The 17,559-nt window shown below is 33.5% G+C and overlaps 1 protein-coding gene across 2 annotated transcripts in view; it reads left to right on the plus strand.

The window, feature by feature from the left end:
* Positions 1 to 17,559, plus strand: part of LOC100884038 (zwei Ig domain protein zig-8) — a 168,134-nt gene that overhangs the window by 60,088 nt on the left and 90,487 nt on the right. The window contains exons 1-2 of one of the 2 annotated variants that reach the window (XM_076540877.1): positions 1,949 to 2,047; positions 17,057 to 17,315. In XM_076540877.1, the coding sequence (XP_076396992.1) occupies positions 17,159 to 17,315 (157 nt within the window). In that variant the 5' untranslated portion in view covers positions 1,949 to 2,047; positions 17,057 to 17,158. Of the gene's footprint in view, positions 1 to 1,948; positions 2,048 to 17,056; positions 17,316 to 17,559 lie in introns of those variants that run through there. The other variant, XM_003705637.3, reaches the window with a different exon arrangement.

A 17,559-nucleotide genomic window follows, 5' to 3' on the forward strand; every position in this document is an offset into this window, starting at 1 on the left:
GCTGTTGACGCGTAATTCGAGTCGAACTCTGTCGTATAGAATAGCAGCACCGCGTAAAATTCAATTGCGCCTAAGAGGTTAAGTATGGAAGTATGACTTAAAGTATTAAAGGAGAAGAGTGTTTAACTGGAGCGAAACTGATCAAACGAGTATTCTTTACGATACAGAATTGTAGTGAGCCATGTATTCCAAGAGTTTCTAAATTATTTATAATATTGCATAAAATATAATATATTAATTCATTCTTTAATACTAACATAAGTTAAATGTACTCGCGTAGAGAATTGCATTGTTACACATTGTAGTGCTTACGCGTAATTTGCGTCGAACTCAGTTGTACAGAGGAGCAGCGCCATGTAAAGTTCCGGCGTGCCTAAGAGGTTAAGCAAAAGACGGAACACGGAATCGAAATGTTATCGATTAACGGAACAGAGGAAATTAAGCCTTTACTCTCTCCACGGGAAATTATTCTCCATCCCTGTTACCGTTCCGCGCTATCACGAAGTTAAATCTCTTCTGCTTTCGTTTGGTCGCAAGTTTTTCAATTACTGTCGGTCAGAAACTCGTCGCTCAAATTTTAAAGGATCCCCTGCGCCCCAACTTCTCGCTCTTTAACGTTTAAAGCCCGAATTAGAAGTTGACTCTGCCGTCGTGAAACACTGATGATCTTAAATTCAAGAGCGCCAACTCGCACTGCTATTTCCTTTGAATTAGGATCCTCTGTAGATTGAATGTAATTGATGTAATTAGCAGAACCGTTACTGCCTCGAACGCAAATAGCACCACGGTGTAATTACAAAGCAAAGTGTCCGTGTGTTGGACGAGATTTAAGAATGGAAATGGCTCAACGAAGAAACACGAGATAACGCCATATAATTATACTGCATTGCCTGCTTTATTGCATTATGCAAGAAACGCGGATTTGGCTCTTTCGTGTAATACTGCTACATTCCTCAAATTATCAGCGCTAAGCATTTAAATTAACAAGTAACTGTCTCCTTGCGGAGTATATTGTCTGCTACTGTTGTGGCAAATAACCTTTTCGTTTAACGATTGTTTTATTCCTGTTTAATGTTATTCAGCATTATACATTTCAATAACAAATTTTATATTATTAAATTCATTGTCTTCTCAATAATTTTTAATAATTATGACAATAAATATGTTTCATATCACAAAATTCTTTCAAAATTAATTTTTACTGTATCAAAAACAAATTTGCAATATAAAGTCTGTTTATAAATCTTTTTATCAATATTTCTTTTGATGCAGCAATAATGTACCTTTTTTACGAACCCGGTAAATTCATGCACAAGAGGTGAACATAAAGGTAGAATTTTCGTCTCAATAAATCCGTTATAAAGCGAAATATATTGTTCCACAATTTTGCACGGAACAAGCAAATTTTATTTTCAAAGAATCTGAGTGACGCGGTCGAAAAAGTATTTAGCGTATGAATGTTTGACGTCAAAAATATTTGATCATAGTCATGCGTTTGAAGTGGTAAAAAAACATTCGCTGAAGTTTATATCAAAGAATATATTTTTTTGAATTCTTTGGAAAATTCTTGCGGAAAAAATAGCTGAAATGTGCAGCTATGTTTCTAGAAAAATAATTTATTTAGAAAAGTATGTTATGAAAATATCATAACTAATAAATAGTTTCTTCTGTAAAATTACGAATAAACTGAAAAATCTCTAAACCGCAATCCCAAAGCTTTGCTGAAACCAACGAAAACAGAAAGAGCATCTTTGAAATGAAACTTTTGCTTAGAATTTTGATGCGTGCAAAATGTTCAAGGTACTTCCGACGGCTTGTGGCCGTTTGTGTAAGGGCGATAAGCTCTGCATTGCAAATGCATTTACTTTATTATGCGGACACAATAGTCCGGTTGCCTAACGATGCTAACCGGGCGCGCGCATATTTTAGGATGAAAACCAGCCGAAGCTCAGCTGCTGGCTCAGAAAACTCGTGGTTTCCGGTGTTCACAACCACCGACGGTCACCGCTGAATCCCACATAGAGACGGGAAAAGTTCGTTCGTCGAGGTGATCATGCACTTTAATTCTATTCTCGGAATTTCTAACTTCTTCCTTTTGTTTCTCCTTCGCTTCGCTTCATCCTTTTCTTTCGCGTTTAACTCTTTACGCTGTGACTTTTTCAGTTTTAAAATTGAATGGATGCTACGTCGGATTCTTTTGAGTTAGGTGAGGTATGCGAATTTGCGAGATTTTTTTCGTTTCTGAGCATCTGGTTGCAGATTCTTTAATTTTCTTATAATTGGATTTTAAAGATCTTGGGTTTTTAGATTTATTAAGAATTACATTTAAAAATTTTGGTACACACAAGTTTTTGTATTGAATTTTCAGGTGCTTCACTATTCTAGTTTCCGAGCGATCAAATTTCTTAGAAACTTTCAATTTCCAATTTTTCAATTTTCCAATTTTCCAATTTTTCAATTTTTCAATTCTTCAATTCTTCAATTTTGCAATCTTGCAATTTTGCAATTTTGCAATTTTGCAATTTTCCAATTTTTCGATTTTTCAATTTTTCAATTTTTCAATTTTTCAAATTTTCAATTTTTCAATTTCTCAATTTCTCAATTTCTCAATTTCTCAATTTCTCAATTTCTCAATTCCTCAATTCTCCAATTCCTTAATTCTCTAATTCCTCAATTCTCCAATTCCTCAATTCTCCAATTCCTTAATTCTCTAATTCCTCAATTCTTCAATTCCTCAATTCCTCAATTCCTCAACTTTTCAACTCTTCAATTCTTCAATTCTTCTAGTCTTCAGTTCTTCTAGTTATTAAATTTTCGAATTCTCGACTTTTCAAACTTTTCACTTTTCAATTTTCCAACTTTTGGTTTTCTGTATTATGCAAATGTCCATATTAATAAATCTCCAAGTTTGAAGAGTGACCAGACATCATAGTCTCCATAGCCGAAAAGTTTCGAAATATCGAAAATAGAACCTCGAGGAAGAAATATCAAATAAAAATGTACTATATAAAACCAGTCATAATACAGTGTAAAAAAAATTTAATCAATTTTAAACGTAGTATTTTTTGCTGAGCGTATAGATTAATTATTGTCCAGAATATGATTAATTACAGATGTTAATTTATATGCAAGCTTCCATTTATCTCTTTCTCATTTAGTTACAATATAATCGTTTACTGATGTTTATAAAGCTACATTTTAATTCAATAAGAATACTACCAGTAATAGCCGCGCGTTGACACATTTTATAAATTATAATTTCATATTTATTTTACATAATTAACATAGTATGAACAGCATTCATATTTCTTTTACATTTAATATATTACCAACCTTGTAAGTTTTTTAGTAATATCTTTTATTTATACATCTGTAAAACGAGCAAGTAACTGATATAATAAAATAATGACAATACAATTATTATACAATTTTATTTATCCTATAATTAGCTTCTATTTTACTTATTTTATGATTATCTTTTAATTTACTTATTTCATAATCACCTTTCATTCTATTTATTTTACAATTGTCTTCTTTTTTACATATTTTATAATTATCTATTATTTTACATCTTTCATCGCTACCTTTTATTTTATTTATTTTCCAATTATTTTTTATCATACGCATTTCATAATTATTTCTTACTCGTATTTCATATATTTTACAATTTCGCATTCATCATTTTGCATAATAGAAACTTTTACTAAAACATATACACATTACATAACTGAACATCTTTAAAAAGTCTGATAGAATCACAAAACACGTACACAGAAACGTACTAAACATGCTTATCTCATAGATTTAATAAATGTTAATTGCGAGGAAGAGAGAGCTTTTTTTCTTATTTCGTGACCTTTTTCTCATTCAACTATATTCACTTTTTTTCCGAGCCTCAATTTTCATTACCCGTGTACCAGTATCAAGTATAAAGAATCTTTTTTCCCATTTAATTAGATTAAATTCGTCGCACACTGTCATAAACACGTCTCTTCCACCAGATAACAAATTCCCTAACACTGTTCGTATAATTGATTCAATCTTTCACCAAGGTTGCTCCATTAATTTTCCCTCTCACATAATTAATATTTCCATTTGTAACCTGTTTATTCTCCACCCTCTCGTTTCTTCACTCGATTACATTTCTCGCGACGCCTTTCACATATTTTCCACCGTTTATATTCCGTAATTTCTTGCACCGTGTACTACTGCAATTTTCTTCAGTTAGCGAAGTCAAATTTTTTGTCTTTCCGCTTTGTTCTTTTTTAAATTCCTTACTATCACCTTCCGGTATATTGTACGCCGTTCGCTTAAGGAGCGTCCACATTATGCCAGCAACTAGCGCCAAGATCCTTGCCAATAGGAAGTCGAACTTTTACGCTTCTTGTTTTGTCTGTACCAGGTTTATCGTTGAGACAAGAAGGCAAGAAAGGGGAGAAACTTTTTAGGAGTTTTTTGAGGAGGAATTTGGAGATGGGGAAGACTTTGAGGATTTAGGAATTTAACGATTCAATGGTTTGGGGTTTAGGAATTTGAGGATTTGGAGATTTCAGAATTTGGGAACTTGAGATTTGGAAATTTAGCGATTGATGATTTAGAGATTTGGACATACAGAGATTTGGATATGTGGGGATTTGGATATGTGGGGATTTGGATATGTGGGGATTTGGATATGTGGGGATTTGGATATGTGGGGATTTGGATATGTGGCGATTTGGATATGTGGGGATTTGGATATGTGGGGATTTGGATATGTGGGGATTTGGATATGTGGGGATTTGGATATGTGGGGATTTGGATATGTGGGGATTTGGATATGTAGGGATTTGGATATGTAGGAATTTGGATATATAAGGATTTGGGACTGTAGGGATTTGGAAATATGGAGTTTTGGACATGTAAGGATTTGGGAATGTAGAGATTAGGGAATGTAGAGATTTGGAAATGTAGAGTTTTGGAAATGTAGGAATTTGTGAACGTAGGGATTCTATAATGTGGAGATGTGGACATGTAAGGAATTGAGAGTGTAGGAATTTGGACATGTAGGTATTTGGGAATATAGCAATTTGGGAATGTAAAGATTTGGAAATGTAGAGTTTTGCACATGTAAGGATTTGATAATGTTGAGTCTTGGAAATGTAGGAACTTGGAGATGTAGGCATTTGATAATGTGGAGATGTGGACATGCAAGGAATTCAGAATGTAGGAATTTGGTCATGTAGGTATTTGGGAATTTAGCAATTTGAGAATGTAAGGATTTAGAGGTGTAGAGATTTAGAAATACAGGGATTTGGAAATGTAGGTACTGAAGCCAAATAGGGACTTGGTACTGAAGAAATGTAGAACTGTAGGAACTTGTGACTGTAGGGACTTGGAACTGTAAGGATTTGGGACTGTAGGAATATACACATGTAGAGATTTGGAAGTTCCTAAATGCTTCAATTCCCACATCTCCAAATCCTCAAATCCCTAGAACCTCAAATCGCTGTCCTCCCAAATTCCTAAATCCCCAAACTTTTCAGTTCCATGGAAGTATTCCATACTCCAAATTCTGAAATTCTCAGAATTCACTTTAAAAAACAATGATTTCTTTCTTGTCTGTTCTTCTTTTCTTCATTCAGAATACACTTGGTACAGACAAAATAAGAAACGCATAAGTTCGACTACCTATTGCAAGTCTCTTGGCGCCAGTTACTAGCATAATGTGAACGCTCCCTAATTTCGACTCCGTGTCACGTAACCATACCGTTTCCACATGTAATCCCTTTTCTCAGCAAAACTCCCTAATTGTCTCATGGCCCCGACGAGGGAAATGCTAGTACCAGTTGCAACATGATCGGCTTCTTGCTACGCGTTTTACATTTTAAATGAAGAATCAAGTTAGCGAGGCTCCGATTATGGTGACTGTTTGAAAAAAAATTGTAATGGAGGACTTTGGAAAACAATATTAATGCGATTTTTATGTTCGATGCAAATAATATGACAAAGTACAAAATAAAGATAGAATATGACGGTTAGGTTATGTCATATAATAAATAAATTCTTACATATCCATAATTTATTATAAATAATCTCCTTGCGTGTCAAGGATACGTAACAGATTACTGTGGGATATATTAATATATTATTGAACATTGTATTGAACATTGCATGTCAACCCACAAGTTGGCGCGTGAAACGACCGGAATCATGGTTCCTGTTGGTTAGAATAGCATCTTTACATATTTGAACTTTTACATTTTTGAATTCCTACATTCTCGAGTATTTACACTTCCGAATTCCTATATTCCCGAGTCTCTACTCTTTCGAATTCCTATATTCCTCAATCTCTACACTTCTGAATTTCTACATTCTCGAATTTCTACGCGTCTCAAACTCTACACTTCCGAATTCCTACATTTCCGAATCTCTACACTTCTGAATTTCTACATTCTCGAATTTCTACGCGTATGAAACTTTACACTTCCGAATTTCTACATTTCCGAGTCTCTACACTTCTGAATTTCTACATTCTTGAATTTCTACGCTTCTGAAACTCTACATTTCCGAATTTCTACATTTCCGAATCTCTACATTTCCGAATCTCTACACTTCTGAATTTCTACACTTCCGAATTCCTATATTTCCGAATCTCTGCACTTCTGAATTTCTACATTTTCGAATTTCTTCACTTCTAAAACTCTACACTTCCGAATTCCTACATTTCCGAATCTCTACACTTCTGAATTTCTACACTTCCGAATTCCTATATTTCCGAATCTCTGCACTTCTGAATTTCTACATTTTCGAATTTCTTCACTTCTAAAACTCTACACTTCCGAATTCCTACATTTCCGAATCTCTACACTTCTGAATTTCTACACTTCCGAATTCCTATATTTCCGAATCTCTGCACTTCTGAATTTCTACATTTTCGAATTTCTTCGCTTCTAAAACTCTACACTTCCGAATTCCTACATTTCCGAATCTCTACACTTCCGAATTCCTACATTTCCGAATCTCTGCACTTCTGAATTTCTACATTCTCGAATTTCGTCACTTCTGAAAATCCATACTTCCGAATTTCTACATTTCCGAATCCTCATATTCCCAAATCCCTGCATTCCCGAATTCCTACATTTCCAAATACCTACATTTCCAAATTTCTACATCCCCAAATCGGTACATCCCCAAATTGTTACGTCTCCAAATTTCTACATCTCCAAATCGGTACACTACCAAATATCTAGGTCCTCAAATTGGTACATCTCCAAATTGGTACATCCCAAAATTGTTACGTCCCAAAATTTCTCCACCCCCAAATTAGTACATTCTCAAATCAATACGTCGTCAAATCAGTACGTCTCCAAATCGGTATATCCCCAAATCGCTACGTCTCCAAATCGGTACATCCCCAAATCGCTACGTCCCTAAATTTCCACATCCCCAAATTTCTACATCCCCACATCGGTACATATCCAAATAGCAGCGTCCCAAAATTGTCAACTACAATAATATAATTACTTGTTCGAATTTAATGAATAAATACTTTGAATTAATGCAACGATACGGTAATAATAGTACGGTAGGTAGTGCAATAATTATGAATAAATATTAGTGCAATAATTTGTTTACGTGAAATATAGCGATGACATATTTCACTTCCAGGTGAATTCTTAATTTGATAATTAATAAATACGAAACTTAGAATATATTAAACAGTGACAATAAATATGAAGTTTAATTATTATTTCAGCATACGTATATACGTACATGTATATTATACGTCAGTTACAATGATATAATTACTTCTTTAAAACTAATTAAATTAATACATTGCAATGAAGCAATGTTATGTTTACGTTAAATGGAGCAATGTTTATGTGAAGTAAAGCAATGATACATCTCATATTATTATTAGAAATTCATACACATCAGTGTAGCTATTATTGATCCCTGCAATTATGATAAAATTTACAATAAAATTTGGTATAATAATTATATCGTTTAAAATTATCGCTCAGAATTATAAGAAATTTGCATAAATATTTTATACAAATCATTCAAGAAAGACGATCTAGTCATTTTTTATTCTTCTAACATTGTTCTAACTTCCCTAACGCTAACACCAGGGTCAATACTCGGACAAATTGTAAACCGAATTGACCTCAAACCGCGAATCATTTCTACTTGCGAATGAAATTCGATGTCTCTGAGACTTTGATGTCCCAACTCGTATTAGCTCGGGAAATCAAATACCACGGTAAGAAGAAATTCCGTATAAAAGTTAGCACTTCGAAATTGAGGGAGGATAACCTCGTTATTACACCGCGTTTCTCATTCCTTTTTAATTTAAATAACAGGAGAATTGTACAAGGTATTATTATTTAACGGTTATTGTTAAATTTACGAGTCATGTTGTTCATTTAAACATCTTTAAATTTTCTGATTTTTTAGTTGTTCTACTAAGAAGTTCATAAATTGACAGATTTTCTAATTCTCGTATTTAGAAATTTGTTTGAGGTTGAGTTATAAAATTCAGAAGTCTACAAATTTGTCAGGTGCAAAATTTAGTAATTTATCAAAACAAAATCAGCAATTTCTGAAGTTCTAAAGTTCTAAACCTGGAAATAATAGTTTATCAAACTTTTAAATTTTCAAAGTTGCAAAATATCAAAGTTTCAAAGTTTCAATGTTTCAAAGTTTCAAAGTTTCAAAGTTTCAATGTTTCAATGTTTCAATGTTTCAATGTTTCAAAGTTTCAATGTTTCAATGTTTCAATGTTTCAATGTTTCAATGTTTCAATGTTTCAATGTTTCAATGTTCCAATGTTTCAATGTTTCAGTGTTTCAATGTTTCAAAACTTCAAAATTTCAAAGTTTTAAAGTTTCAAATTCCTAAGATCTCAAATTTCAAAGTTTTAAAGTTTCAAATTTCTAAGATCTCAAATTTCAAAGTTTTAAAGTTTCAAATTTCTAAGATCTCAAATTTCGAAGTTTCCACATTTTTAAACACTTCCAACTTCCTTTAATTTCTAAATTTCCAAACATTTAAACACGCAAATCCCGAAAGTTCTAAACCCCTTATCTAAATTTCCTTTCCTTTAAGACTTCAAATCCTTCAATTTCAAAGCTAGCACACATTCAAAAGTCCCAAAATCCCCAAACTATAAGAAAGTGATCTGGCTGTGTCATCGAATCGGTGTGAAATGGCAGTTACGACAAACGTGATCGGATTCTGAAGATCTCAAAGACATCACTGGGGAAAAAACGAACAAGTCGTCAGCGTCGAAGCGTCAAACCGTAATGATGCTACTTTGCGATTCAGTGTTCCCAAATGGTGTGCTTGTTACTCCGCCATGAAGTATCATTCAGTAGGTGGAAGTGAACACGGAAATAGGGCGACATTCGAACGCGGATATTTCTAGTACGTGGTATTTGAACAAGAATCGCGATATGATCGATCCCCCTACGGCCGTATGGTCCGCGGGAATCTTCCATCAAAAATAAGGCTTAGACACCTCAGATATAACTTTCTAACTAGACGAATCACCGTCAGGTTCGCCTCGGTTTCTGGTCTTAGCCGCACACACCGATCAACCTTGAACCGGGTAATTAAACCTGCTCGCCTCCTTAGTCTTCGAGTTTGAATTCTCGCGCGTCGTTTACTATATTAAGAGTTAGTATTCTCATCGTAAAACCTTCCAACCCTTCTCCCTACTAGAAACGACAAAAGCAGCAACAATTTCACCGACGCAAAATTTCGAAACGAAGCAATATTTTCTTGTACTTCTTCAAAATATTTAATGTATAATTATGCGGGTTCGTACGGAGACCTCGCAATTTGCCTCTTGAGTTATAAAAAATATATTTTCACTTTTTATCAAGTTTTGGAGGCAAATTGATCGGGCTTTAGACCCGCATAATTGTACGGAGAAAATTTTGAAAAAGAAAAGTACGAGAAAATGCTTCGAAATTGTTGCTGTCCTTGTCTCTTCAGTGAAGAGGAACGTTAGAGAGACGAGGATCGAGTTTGTCAGTTTTGTCGCCAGAGGTCGTCGATGTCGAGACTCGGTCCATCGGTTCGCTATAACTTTAAGCTTTTAACCGGTTGCTCATTATTCTCACTCGGTTTTCGTTCTATTGATCCATTCAACAACGACAAAAAGGAAGTGGCGCTTCAGGCCCCTAATTGAATAGATGAAACTCGTGTGCGAGCGCAGGGTCGCGTTACTGGATTCTCTGTCAGAGGAGGGCACTTTTCGTCCGGACTCATTAGGCTGCCAGCTCGTGATTCGCTTTTCATTTGCTCCTCATTCTGGCCAACAACCGAAGCAACAGGAATTAACGTGACGGCTAAACGATGTTGCGCCACTTTTAACCACTTAACGCACTGACGCCGCTCTCAAACGGACAACTTTCCTACCACCGCTTTATTTATCGAATCAGAACTACGAATCATTTTGCGACTTTCGTCGCTAGTTTTTGTGTCTTATGCATATATTCTTCGTGCTTTCATATTTATTTATTTGAGTTCTTTGCATAAAATGTTATCACGTACAGGAAATTTTGATGTGTGATCTAAGAGGTTGGATAATACAGGAAGGTGTAAAATTTGGTAAAATAAGAGGTATATGATGAATAGAGAAGCGATCTATTTATAAGTACTGTGTTTAGCAAGGTAATTGTCTTAATTAATCACTTGAGGTTTTAGTAGTTATTGAAGTTTTATTTATTTTACTTAAATTCTAACATTTCTATATTAGGAACGACATTGATAAGTATTTTCTTTCAATTCGTCAATGTACAACTACCATATGGGTTTCCAAATTTTAATGTTATGGAATTAGGGTTTGGGAGTATTTTGAAAACTTGCTATCTTACAATTATGGAGTTAGAAGTTTGAAAACATTACAAAATTTATGAATTATGAAACTTGAAAAGTTGGAGATTAAAAATACTAAACATATTTTCAACAATGTCCAGCTTTACTTTTCTACGAAATAAAATCCCATATAAAAAAATGTTATTCTTCACCTTCTCAATTTATTTCTGCCTGTAACATCACTACATTTATCGCAGAATTTACAGAACATGTATGCATATATTTCTTTTACCACAGTAGACTTTCCATGGTATTCCGAAAAATGTATTGAAGTACAATATTAACAAAATCAACGAAACAAAGATATTTCAAATTGTAAAGAGAGTGCTACATTTCGTACAAAAATGAGAAAAATCTCTGGGGCTATCTTTTCATCATTACTCTTCTACATTTCACCGTAGAATATTCTCGAAAATTGACCTAGATAAAAGGGCACGATTCTTCTTCAAAAATGGCGAATTTTCGTTCCCCTTTTTGGGTGAAACTTCATACTTCTTCTTCAGACTGATCGATTCTTTGAAATATTTTTCGTAGGAAAGTGTTAGAGTACAATATTAACAAGTAAACAATTCGTGAGATTTTTCAATATATCATTTACTTATTTCATTTACTAACTTAAAATATTTAATCAATTTTTAAGGTCCTTCACACTACATTTCCACCCATTTTTGCACGATTTTTTAAATTTAAAAAAAAGATACATTTTCAAACTTTTGCAAATAAAAATAGATGAATATTTTCTGTTAAAAAAATTGATTCATTAATTATGAAAAATTCTTTCATGTTTAACACTAGGTTTACAGAAATTTCTTATATATCTATCTCTAAGAGATAGTATTAAATTAAGTGCGATTATTTGTCGCAGGATCATATTATTGTTTAAATATTTCTTTCCATTATTTATTACCTGACCCAATTGTGATTTTCTCAAAAATTCGTGCGGTGTTCAACGTGTTTAAAAACATACACATTCGACTGTCTCCGCACGCCATTATCTCCGCGTTCGCACGAGAAGGAAAGTAGCCGATTTGATGTTTGCCCCGCGGGTTTTCCGTCGACATTTCGGGCAGATTTCGCGAAGCAGCAACAATTTTCCGAGATGCTCGAACTGCACGGTTGAAAGAAACGCGGCAACGACCTGGATACTTGAATGGATCATTCTCGGTCGAGCTGCCGAATATTCCTGTGCGATGCATCGACTTGCATCTCTGTCAGAGTGTATGCAATGGCGCGTGTTCGTACTTTGATCACATCCCCGTTAGAATGGCTGTTCCATCCCTGTTCCTCATCGTCGTCATCGCTGTATCAGACCCTCTCCGGGTTATCGTTGTTCTCGAAACGAGACTTTGACAATAATTCACACGGGCACGAAAAATTGTTCCGGTGAAACTGGCGAGCTTACGTCAAACGATGCACAGTCGGTTGGAAATGTATTTCTTCGGAAATTATCTCGCTGAATTGCTTCCTCTTTACTTTTTTTTGTTTTTGTTCCTCTGTAATTATTTCGTTCTTTACGCTTCAGAGACTGGTATTTAAAAGTTTGTTGAAAGGATTTTGTTTTTTTGGAAAGTGGGGGAATGAGAGAAAATTGTGGATAATTGAAGTATTTAGCAGTTGAGTTAATTCATATCTTATTAATTATGATTACAATAACTCACAGGTGTGTTAAATAATTCCTTTACCTACTTAATTAACTAAAAGTTCAATTACTCTATCATTATATTTCGATTATTAATTCAACTTCAAATACTTCAATTGAACTCGTAATTACAATAGCTACTCTATTGATTAAAAGATTTGAATTATGTAATTGATTCCTATAATTAGCAGTGTAATTGTAACGTCTGTCCTAATTATCCACTCAATCGCTAATTTCCTTTTAATGAAAAATAATTCCGAAGTCGATTAAAAATCTGACACGATTTCATAACATCAAAGTATCATTAAATAGCACTTATGCGACATCAATTTCGAGGTTGAAATTTGATGGAAATAACCTCAGAAGCCTTTAATTAATTCATGTATGTATTCATGTATCGTTTACGGATTTTAATCAGCGCATTCCACGGGCTATTGGTAATTTAATACATTATTCAAAGTGGAAATACGACATTCGGTCACCCGAAATGTTCAATTTTGCCAAAGTTAAAAATAAGGCACCATTGAAACTATTATTTTTAACGAATAATGGAAATGCAATTATGAAGTGCTCTTAAAATATTGTAACAGAATATGGAGCATTAAGAGGGTAACCGGATTAAAGCGCTTTAATAATAATGCAGTAGCTTCTGTTTCGCCATCTTTTTTATTGACGTCGAATTTCTTCTTCGTGGAGCATAAATTAATATTCATAAACCTGGTTATTCGCCGTTGCAATTAATCGCTGGGATACAAAGCGTTCGCAGAATCGTTGGTATCTCATACGTTCAACTTTTTCAATTAAATATTTATCTCCTCTGTACGTCACACGGGAACATCTCTATCGACGATTGGGTTTGATTCATCGTTGCAAACTTTTTCTCGATAATTGAAATCCTCCGTGGAATGAACCGTTCAACTGTAACTACGAATAACGAGAACCGAATCGTACGTCAAACGCATTTCTAGTCGCGAAGATTAGATACTGCATTCTGATTTTATTGCGAATCAGAGTCGTGTCTAGGGATTTCGTGCGCTCGGAATATTATTTCGATGTTGGGGAATTAGTAGGGGGTTGTTAGGGCAGTTAGATCAGTACCGTGTACTGGAAAGTGTAATTGACTGCTTTGTTGCTATGAATGAGGGTTGTAAGCGATTTGCAATATAGAAAGGGAAAAAATTTAAAGATTTGTGAATCTGATTATTTCTGACTTTTTCATTACTGATATTTCTTAATTTGAATACTTGTGGTTTGGAAAATTTTAAATTTCTAAAATTCCAAATTCTCAAATTTCAAGATTTTATTATTTCTGAATTTCTGAATTTCTGAATTGCCGAATTTCTGAATTTCTGAATTGCCGAATTTCTGAATTGCCGAATTTCTGAATTTCTGAATTTCTGAATTTCTGAATTTCTGAATTTCTGAATTTCTGAATTTCTGAATTTCTGAATTTCTGAATTGCCGAATTTCTGAATTTCTGAATTTCTGAATTTCTGAATTTCTGAATTTCTGAATTTCTGAATTTCTGAATTTCTGAATTTCTGAATTTCTGAATTGCTGAATTTCTGAATTTCTGAATTGCTGAATTGCTAAATTGTTGAATTGCTGAATTGCTGAATTGCTGAATTGCTGAATCGTTAAATTGCTGAATTTCTGAATTTGCACGTTTCCACATTTCCACATTTCCATATTTCGACATTTCTATGTCTTAAAATTAGAAATTTTCATACCTGTAATGATATTGGTATTAAATTAAAACTAAACTTGTTAGAATAATAACTTGTTAGAGTAAATTCCTTAAACGTTACTTTTATATTATAATTTAATATACATTTATTACATATAAAATTTAAAAATAAAATATTAAATAACACTTCTCCAAGCAAATACCTTCATATCCACATTAATTTTGTCATACCCTCTTTTGTCATATACCTTCTCTCAATATATCGCCATTTTCCTCACAGAAATCTATCATACTCACTATTGTACCTGCGTTTAGTCAAGTGGTTTTTTTTTGTAAACCATAGAGCACTTTTTTGTATAATCGCACCATTTCGAAGCTCACGTTCAATATCGTCCATGAAAGCGTTTTCGTTTCGAGTTAAATTCTGATGGCACATACTTTCTAGCTTCTATTAAAATTCTTCATTTCGATGTTAATCGTGTGGAAACGTTTTTCTTGAAAAATTATCTCACTGAATCGCTCGCGTTTTCTTTCTTTTGTCGTTGCAGAATTTTTGGCTTCATTCAAATTATGCATCATGTACCTGGAGAATTTTTGAAATGGAAATGATGAAAGCATTTCTCTCTGGTGTACTTTGCGAAGTTTGATAATTTTGTGTGGAAGAAAATTTTATTAAATTGTTGATTACATTTCTGTATCTTTGTGGACAAATACTGGTGCTCACGTTTTATACTGTAGATGTATTTTGTAATTTGTACTTTATACTTTATATTTCGTTCTATATATAATACTTTATATTTAATATTTAATGTACATATGATAATTACATAATTAAATTCGTAATAATTCCTATTTAATATTTTATGTTAACACTTTATGTCATATTTAATATTATGTAAAATCATATTTAATATTTTACTTGAAAGCTGAGACTTGGTACTTGATACTTGGAACTTGAGACTCAAGACTAGGTGCCTGATACTTGATACCTTATACACGATACCTGATATGTGATACCTAATCCGTAAAGCTTGATACCTGATATTTGATACTTGACACCTGATACCTGATACCCGATACCTGACACCTAATACCCGATACCTGATACCTGATTCCTGATTCCTGATACTTGGATACCTAATACCTGGTATCTCATATCTGACACCTGACATCTAATACCTGATATCTAATACCTGATACCTGATCCCTGATACCTGATACTTAATGCTTAATGCTTAATGCTTGACACTTGATACTTGACACGTTATCTTTTATAATTTATCCTTTATACTTCATACTTGATCTTTTATAGTTGATCCTTTATACTTGATCCTTTATACTTGACCCTTTGTTCTTGATCCTTTATACTTGATGCTTTATAGTTGATCCTTTATACTTGATCCTTTAGACTTGATGCTTTATACATGATCCTTTATACTTGATCTTTTATAGTTGATCCTTTATACTTGATCCTTTAGACTTGATGCTTTATACTTGATCCTTTATACTTCATCTTTTATAGTTGATCCTTTATACTTGATCCTTTATACTTGACCCATTGTTCTTGATCCTTTATACTTGATGCTTTATAGTTTATCCTTTATACTTGATCCTTTATACATGCCCCTTTGTACTTGATCCTTTGTACTTGATGTTTTATACTTGATCCTTAAACTTGATTCTTTATACTTGATTCTTTATATTTGACCCTTTATACTTGACCCTTTATACTGCATCCTTTATACTTTACCCTTTACATTTTATACTTCATGCGTTACACTTTATACTTGATCCTTCACGCATGATGCTTAATATTTGATTTTATACTTGATGCATTACACTTTATAGTTCATACCACAAAGTGTTTCCAAACTTCGTTCATAATTCATATTGTAAAATTTACGATGTAAAGTTCTTATTAAAATAACTTTTATACCGTAATTATCGCAAACTTAAAGATCCAATACTTAAAATGACACGGAATTCGTTCAATTAAATTGGAAATTACGATTCATTTGCCACCTAATTTAGAACTTCCTCAATTTGCCATACCACTTTATATATTATGTGCACGTCAATTTCCATTATCCACACATTCTCAAATATACATATGCAAATATAGTAACAAAATTGTAGACTTCCCAGAATGGAAATCAGAGTGCTGCATAATCGATTTTCGATATCTCATTCACAGTTTGATTTTAATATAGAACAAAATGTTCCGTGTACTCAAATTATTCAGAAAGAACTATGCTCAAACAGTACGCTGTTCGTTTTTAATCAAATACACAGAAGTTTACACTAGCCGGCTAAACAAACTGGTAGCAGTCTATGAAAAAGAATTGTTACATACAAAGACATGTATTTTTTGCTACAATTTAAATATATATTTTTCGTTATCACCTGCGATAGTATTATATTAAATAAAAGGTAGATTCGGCAAACACGTTCTAATTTTAAAAATTATTTTTTGTTTCAATTTTACCTATCTTATAAAAAAATTTATTACATTTTACCCATGCGATAAAAGTAAAATAAAAATTTTGTGATCAACCATTTGACCAATTTCTTCCATAGGATTAATCAGATCTAATTATCACTGTAGTGTCAAATAAAAAAAGTTGAAGTGTACAGCTGAAGGTGTACTGATATCTGAATTAGATATACTTACCAATTTTTAATTATATAAATTAGAATTGATATCGAGCCCAAAACTCTATTATTATGTGAACATGATTTATAGAATTTGTCATAGAATTTGTCATATTTGTAATATACATCACGGTTCTCACTCGGTTATAATCTAAAGTACTGACAAGTTAAACAAAGAATGTTTGCACTAAATTTGATCGTTACTTGCATTTCAGAAATCGTAGGATCACGCGTTTCCGCCACGCTGAAGGCTGGGTGAAATCAACAGACGTCGAAGGATTATCAGAAGCTTCGGGGGATGCGAAAACCGGAGGACGATGTCAATGAGACCGGCCTGGGGGCCAAAGTTATTTCTCGTGCTGATGACGACCACGATCGTTATCGGCAATTATCAGCGTCATCGTGAGAGGACCTATTTACGCGAGCAGCTCGTTAACGTGCACAAAGTAACGAGGAACGTCACCAAGTTACAAGGTGAGTCCTGTTCAAACTTCCTGCAAGAATTTTTCAGTTTGTATTTTGCGAATGCCACTCAATAACTAAATTGGCTGTCGAGGAATATGAGCGTAGATGTATATACAATATTTGTATAAGTTTAATGGAAATTCTTTACAATGTGTTGCTACATTTCTTATTATTGCGAAATAAGAACTGACATGACCTTTTGTATTTTGGCAAGTAGCGACGCTCAGGGTTCAAATGAAGGGTTCAAATGTTA

This window comes from Megachile rotundata, chromosome 2 (assembly GCF_050947335.1).
Source record: "Megachile rotundata isolate GNS110a chromosome 2, iyMegRotu1, whole genome shotgun sequence".
Classification (NCBI taxonomy): Eukaryota; Metazoa; Arthropoda; class Insecta; order Hymenoptera; family Megachilidae; genus Megachile; species Megachile rotundata.